The 7774-nt window shown below is 34.5% G+C and overlaps 1 protein-coding gene across 12 annotated transcripts in view; it reads left to right on the forward strand.

Annotated features, from left to right (window-relative positions):
* Positions 1–7667, forward strand: part of CCDC73 (coiled-coil domain containing 73) — a 135004-nt gene extending 127337 nt beyond the window's left edge. For 11 of the 12 annotated variants that reach the window (XM_004755924.3, XM_045066077.1, XM_045066075.1 and 8 more), the window contains 3 exons: positions 126–1598; positions 3733–3866; positions 7194–7667. In XM_004755924.3, the coding sequence (XP_004755981.1) occupies positions 126–1598; positions 3733–3866; positions 7194–7415 (1829 nt within the window). In that variant the 3' untranslated portion in view covers positions 7416–7667. Of the gene's footprint in view, positions 1–125; positions 1599–3732; positions 3867–5304; positions 5369–7193 lie in introns of all 12 variants that reach the window. The other variant, XM_045066076.1, reaches the window with a different exon arrangement.
* The last annotated feature ends 107 nt before the right edge of the window (positions 7668–7774 follow it).

The following is a 7774-nucleotide window of genomic DNA, read 5'->3' on the forward strand; positions in this document are numbered from 1 at the left end:
TTTGTGTAATAGTCAATGAAATATTTAAGGCTAAATGTTTTTATATAAATAGGTAATACATTATGTCTTATAAAAGCAGGTTTTAGGGTATAATATAAAAATTTACTGTGTTCTCTTCATGACAGATTTACAGCTTTTTGAAGAAAGCTCCAAGAATGAAACTGATCCTACTGTATCTCAGGATGAAAATCAGAGTGAAATCTCCCTAAGCAAAAACCTCGGCACAGAAAAAGAACTAATTAGTCAAGCACAAACCTTGAATGTTACTGACTTTAGAAAAGCAGTTATCGCAGAAATAAAAGATAAAGTGGGTTCAGGAAAAGACAATGGATGTACAGAATTTAAATCACCAAAAAATTCTTTTTTAGTGGCAGACAGATCAACAGAAACAGAAAAGATACTCCTAGAAGGAACTGAAGGATTTGATCTTCACAATGCAGATGCCCATCTGGAGGTTGATAATAAAAGATCATCTAACAATATCCTAAGTGGGGTGGCTCAGCATACAAATCAAAAGAAAGAGGTTCCTGAAAATGAACCATTTGAACGGTTCAGATTGCTTCCAGGGATTCAAGAAAATGCCACAGAGAAGGAAATTACAAGTAGTGACCAAACCAAAGCATATCTGGATTCATCTCTCAATGTAGAAAAGAATGCTGTTCAGTGTCAGAAATACAGTTTACAGGAGTCAACTAATGTTATGTTAGATGATCAACAGTGTAAAATAAACCAAATGCAACTGTTAAATAAGGAAAGTGAGTGCAGTGTATTGCCATTTAAACAAACTTCAGTTTTCCAGCAGATCTGTAATGATACTTTAGAGAGACCTGAACCGACTATTCCCTCTGACACAGCAACTTTCAGTGAGAATTTGAAAGTACTTAAGAATTCAGATAAAAATGTTAATATTATGCCTATGTTGGTGAAACCCAACTCAAGCCCTGGTGAAAGAACTATGCAGGAAAATCTGAATGAGATGCACACTAGCCAGCTAAAGAACTGTCTGGGATACTTAGAAAACAGTGCAACCACTTCCCATCTTCAGGCTAAAAATGAGAATATACATACTTCACAAGCTGAAGACATGAAAATTGCTGTTCCTATGCAAACTTCCACAGAAATACAGTTTTCTAATAAAGAGAGTCAGATTGACGAGACTCAGATAACTAACGCCACAAAAAATGACCTCTTCCTTTTTGTGAATGTCAATGAAAGACAGCATTCATTGTTAAATAATACAGAGAAAACAGAGTCATTAAATGACATCGTTTCAGGAAAAATTTACAGTGAAGGACAGCTGGAAGAATCATGTTCATTTCACATAAAGCCATCTGGAGATTTAGTAAACAGAAGTGGAAGGTCAGCCTTTGATCTTTCAACTTCAGATAAAAAAACTGAGAAAATTCCAGTATATGTGAATTTCTTAGACCCCAGTCCTTGGTCAAAAGTAAATCAAACTGAAAGTCAAACACTGAGCACTTCAACTTCTAGCATTCCTTTGTTGAAGGAGAGACCAATAGGCCCATCAGCAAACAAAAATCTGGTTTCAATGACACTTTGCAAAAACGATGATGGAATCAGGAAGGATACTGGACCAGGTAAGAAAACAATGTTTATGTGTTCTTTAAATTTGAATTTCTACTCCTTATTCCTGATAAAGGGGCTGTTTATGTTTAAAATGAAACCACTTACGTATTTTTTTTTACCTAAACCTAAGATACTCTATACATGTTATATAAATAAAAGTAGGAAAGGTTTTATTTAAATATGAGTGGATTTTTTTTCACCTAAATCTGAGCCACTGATATTAACATGTACTAAGGTGCAAATGCATACTGGAAATTAAAAAAAAAAATTTCACCAAGGAACTGGAAATAGCAGAAATAATCACAGGTCCAGGTCATTAATTTTAAATTAGTAACAACTATCTAATTAGAATCTCAGTTGTTGATAAGGCTTCTGCCAGTGGGCATGTTTATTCCTTTCCATTCTGTACTGAAAAAACTTCCCTCATTTTCTTCTCCCAATTTTCTCCCTCTTTCCTTGACTTTTCTACTTCTAGCTTCCCTTCACTAGCACCAGAATCCAGCTTTCATTTTACAAACACTGTTGAAGTGTAACATTAATACATTTCGTATCATTGATATTTGTAACTCAAACACTTTAAACAGAATCCCTTAGTTATGTACCAACATTAAAACATTCAAATATTCAACATTTCAGAGAATAGTGTATTCTAACCACTACATAAATTAAGTGTCTAAGTTTTGCTTTATAAAAATATTCTAGAATAAAAAATAGGGGGAGGTAAATGGATGAAATACATAGGACTTAACACTGATGGTGTTCACGCAGGGTGATGGTCTAAGTTCATATTCTGCTTTTGTGTATTTGAAATTTTTCCTACCAAATATATTTAAAAATAGAAATATACTACATATCATGTATAAATGCTGTACAGATTAACAACGAACAGCAGTTTAAGATTATCATGAAAAAAGTTTACTTTGTTAATAGCAATCTCGTAGTGAGTTACTGATTGTTAAGATATTCTTAGATTTTTAAGGGAACTTGGCCATTGAACAGTATGATTTTAGACCCATTAAAGAAATGCAGATTACAAGGGAAGCTCTCAGAGCTACCAGATACTTTTAAAAAGAGGCAATTAAGGAACTCTGAAGAGAAAAATTGGGAATTAAAATTAGCATATCAGGTTTACTAGCATAGAGAGGTAATGCAGGGAAAAACGGAAACACCAAAATACTGTAAAACTTCATCTTACACACTGTAACTTTCCTAATAGAATAAAATGTATTAACTTCAGATTACATTAATTTTGAATCTGTTGAATGCTGCAGTTAGGCAAGTGCTGTTAAGGCACTGGTCTCATGTTGACTGTTTTCTCATAAGGCTTTTCTTCTAGGTTAAAACTCAATGATATAAATAAGAATGGAAGGGGAGATTGAAAATTCTGTAGAAATTCAACTTGTAAAATATCCACTCATAAAAGATATAAGTATTTTTTTTTTTAATTTATTTGACAGAGGAACATCACAAGTAGGCAGAGAGGCAGGCAGAGAGAGAGAGAGGAGGAAGCAGGTTCCCTGCTGAGCAGAGAGCCCGATGCGGGACTTGATCCCAGGACCCTGAGATCATGACCTGAGCCGAAGAAGGCAGCAGCTTAACCCACTGAGCCACCCAGGCACCCAGATATAAGTATCTTTTAACCTTCAAAGCTGACATGTTTCTCTAAATCATTTTTATCTACTTATTAAATTCCAGTGACCCCTACTAGTCAGCCTGTTTGTTGGGCTTCTTACTGTGGCCAGTTTCTTTAAATATATTTTATAAATCTGACTTTTCGTTGATTCAGACTTTTCTCCATCAATCTTAATATGTTTACATCTGTGACAATGCAAGTAACCAGGGGAATGAGGGTAACATTTTATGGGAGTTATTTTGTCTTAGAAGATATTTACACCATTTCACTCATTTTAGCGTGAAACCAGCAGGTTTTAGAAAGTAGCAATAAAATTTTGTTTTCTGAAATGAAATGCCTAATGCATATTAAGAGCATAGTCAGTGAAAACTATAGAATATTCAAAGTAAAAACAAAACAGTTGCTTTTTAAATACAAAAGCATAGATAGGATCAGAGAAAAACAAGTTCAGTCCTAAAATGAGTGCCTGGAGAATAAAATTCAGTTGTTGCCATTTCCTCTTTGTCAACCAGATACTACCAGCATTAACAGAGTTGCTGACACTTTGAATAACTCGAGTATCCATCCAGATCCCAAGGGAGAGCCCAGTGAAGAGAGGAATGCAACTGCAAAGACTTTTTACGATTCTTCTTTTCCCACAGAACACGTAAGTCAATTAAAAATATTGCCGAGCAGACCTTAGTGAGCTAATTCTACAGATATGTGTAGAACTGTATGCATCTGGATGCTTTAAGACCTAACTGATCTCCAAAATAATATCAAGAGGGCAACATGGCACCATTTTTCACAATTAAGGTTGATGGAAAACAGCAGGAAAAAGTCACAGTGTATAAATCAAATAGATATAACCCAGCCTGTTTTGGGAAGGACAGTGTGAGGTAGTGTATTATGTATGTCCTTCTTTTTTTTTAGTCACCTAAATTTAGGAGTAGGGGCATTTGAGCATTTAAAATTTTATCTTAATAAACGATGTCTCAAAATAATGCAGTCAATTAAGTTCCATTGTTCTTTATCGTGCTAAGTAATTACATCGTTTTGGTAAAACTATTGCAAAGAAAAATTTAAATTATTTCCATTAGAACATAGTATGCAAAGGGATCAAATACCCTTAATATATGTGATATTTTAAGTATGGATTTATATATATTTTAAGCAAAGTATTTGTAGAGATTACATGGCTCCACAAGTCCATTTGTCATATGAAAAGCAACTAAGCACAGATGATCAGTTTTTTGGCAAAATTTATAAGCTATTTTTTATCTTAGAGTGCAAAACTTGAGCATGAGAAAGGCTATACTGTTCAAAATCTTAAAAATAGGCAATTATAGGTGTTAACTGCTAAAAACCTTTTTAGGTTATACCTAAAAAGTTTAGGAAAGATTACTTACAGAAAAAACCAACTGCACAGTGGCTGATTTTGAAGTCATTGTATATTTTTTTCAATTTTAGAGGTACACATTAAGTAACTTTCCCTTAGCACCTATAAAACAAAAATTACAGCAACAGCACAGCCTTAACAAATAACAGCTTTTAACAGTGTATTTTATTTTCCTTTTAAAATTAAGTTCATTTAAATTTTAAAATGCAAAGAAGACTGATAATCTGACTAGGAGAAATTTTAGGCCAAAGAGTAGATCTTTTAAGGCAGAAAGAGGAGGTACAGAGGTAATGAAGTGATTTTTAAAAGGAAGTGAGGGAAAGGAAGGAGCAAAGCGGTATGTGGCGACATGTCTGCAATGAGAATTACTGTTGTAGGCTGCAAAACCTCAATTAAGCCCAATATGACAAGTTTTGTTAAGTGTAAACTTTCATCAACATCTTGTTTCTCCAGTCATACCTGCTCTTGCCCCTCCCACGAGTAGGCAGTTAAGGGGAAAGAAACGAGAGCGGGTATATGTTAATATCTTTTTTCTCTCCATCAAGATAAAAAGTCAAGGATTCTGGAAAATTAGTAATCTGAACTTGATATCAAATGCACCAAAATGCATCAAGCATTGTGAGAGACCCCCATTAAATCATACAGACCATCAGTCAGTTTACACCAAAATCGGCAACCTCAATTTAGATTTGATGTATTTCTCTAGATCCATTCTCCATACTGCATGGATGACTTACATTCATTCTGGCCCTGTGAGCTAAATGCATAAGGTGGGTACTTACATGCCAGATATTATCAGAAATACACATTTATACACATTTTTATCCATTATCAGCTACACTACAATAGCATTTTGCCACTAAACAGTGCTAAGAGTGAGGCCGCAAAGCTTAAACGACTTGTCCATGGTCTCTGTGAAGTCCTGTGCTGATAGTTTGGTTTTTCATCTGTTATTTCATAAATACACAGGCAGTCAGCTATGAACACAGCATTACCACAAAGATCAGAGGCTAAGAATTCAAGGGGACTGTGGCTGACTGTAGAATTCTCACGAGCCAAATAGATCCATCCAAAACTAGCAACCCTTAGGGAACTGAGGTTAAATGTAAACTAAGCTCACTGAAAAATTATCACTATATAATCTCACTTTTAACGTTATGCATATGCCCTGTTTCCAGTCTAATGGGGAGATTCTAATGTAAGATAATACTCAAAGATCTGTAAACAAATTATATTCATTATAGCCTAATTTACAATAGTAAGCATTTCCAAGCAACTTAAACATACTACATTATGGAACATGGAATATAATGAAGCCATATTCTTAGACTTTTAAGAGGAAAATGCTATTGAATGTTTTAAACACAGAACAGAAAATGATATAATTATGATCCAGATTTTGCAAGTATATATATATACACACAGAAGAGACCAGAATATTTACATCAAAATGTTTAATGATAGTTGAGATTTTAGGTAATTTGAATGTAATTCTTATTCTGTTCTTTATTTCTAAAATACATAATAGCCTTTTACCACCAGATTTTGTCTGGAATCAGAAGACCACTGACCGTTTTTTTTTTTTTCCAAGAAATTTTGTGCAGTCACTGACAGAGGTTTATGAGAAGTCTTTAAGACCTAGGAAACAGCCCACAAAAGGAAAAACCAAGATACAAAATTCTATAGAATGATCAAATATGCTTAGAAAAAAAGACTAGAAGCAAGCCGTACCAAAATGTTGACTGGTCTCTCCGGACAGATGACTAGTGATTTTCATTTCTTTATTGGAAGTTTAGATAATAGGGGAAAAAGTATAATTACTATCAGAAAAAAAATCTTAAAATGAAAAACTTTTATAATACTGTGTTAAAAAGTAAATATTACCCAATGCAGTGCTTTGGAAACATGCCAACTTCCAAATACCTCACTGCTCTTTCCATTTTGTCCAACAATGGTGCTCTGAAGGAGGAGAGGAATCAAAGTAAAAGGCAGTTTCTACATGGCAGTCTACCTCTGTTAGCATTTCTTTTTTTAAGATTCTATTTATTTGACAGTAAGAGAGCACAAGCTGGGGGAACAAAAGAGGGAGAGAGACAGTCAGATTCCCAGCTGAGCAGAGTCCAATCCCAGGATCCCAGAATCATGACCCGAGCAGAAGGCAGACACTTAACCAGCTGAGCCACCCAGGTGCCTCCTCCATTAGCATTTTTAATTTTCTCCTGGTTTTGATTAGAAGACACAAAACAGACACATTTGGGAAGGGAAGAGAAATCAAAACAGATTTTGATCTGCAATTGTTTTAAATATCTTTTCTTTCAATGTAAGCTTAAGACTTTTCAGAAAATGTTCATGGTATCCCTGGACTTTATTAGGGAACTTAGAGAGCTACTACATAGGCATAAGCCTCCAGATTCACATTTTATTGTTTTTTTCATGCCAAATTAAGGCAGTTGTTGAAAATTAGTTAAGGAAAATGGTGACTTTTTCACATACTAATAATTGTAGAGCTTTAAGGATTTTCTTTTAACTCTTATTAAGGACTTTAAAAAAACGAGTAATTTCAATGGTAAGCAAAACAAGTCTGGTCTTTCCTAGGTGGAAACTAAGCCCCTGAAATCAGTTCTGCTCCAAAGCCATTTTCAGGCAACCAAGATTAAAGATCTTACTGATGCGGCAGCACTATCTGCTGGTGAAGATGACTGGCAGAGCCTGGTAACAAATCAAATTAACGAAATCGAAAACTTCCTAAGCTTAGAAGGTGACAACCAACCTAAGAAAAGAAAAGCAGAAGAGATGTTGGAAAAAATGACAGATTAAAAGAATGTTCATAAATGCTTTCAGTGGTGAACTATTTAACTGAAGTATCAATAATATGGTTCTGACTAGAACAAATTGCTGCACCTAAAGCTTTACAGTTATACTCAGTTTTCCAATTTTTTTTGATGTGATGAAGTTATGTTTTTACAAATGTTTCATTTAAGATAGATAAGATGGCTGCCGGCATCCAATTCTCCTAAGTTAAATTTGCTTTCCTCCATATATCCTTTCATCAAACTCTTGCACCTTTAACCCCCTTCCTTGCAGAGCACAACTTAAGTCATATACAAGATAGATAGTGACCCTTTGCAACTGATTACTTTGCATCCTCTGAAACTTGTGACTTTTTACATTTCTTT

Source organism: Mustela putorius, unplaced genomic scaffold, assembly GCF_011764305.1.
Source record: "Mustela putorius furo isolate JIRA1106 unplaced genomic scaffold, ASM1176430v1.1 tig00003859_pilon_pilon_pilon, whole genome shotgun sequence".
In the NCBI taxonomy this organism is placed as follows: domain Eukaryota; kingdom Metazoa; phylum Chordata; class Mammalia; order Carnivora; family Mustelidae; genus Mustela; species Mustela putorius.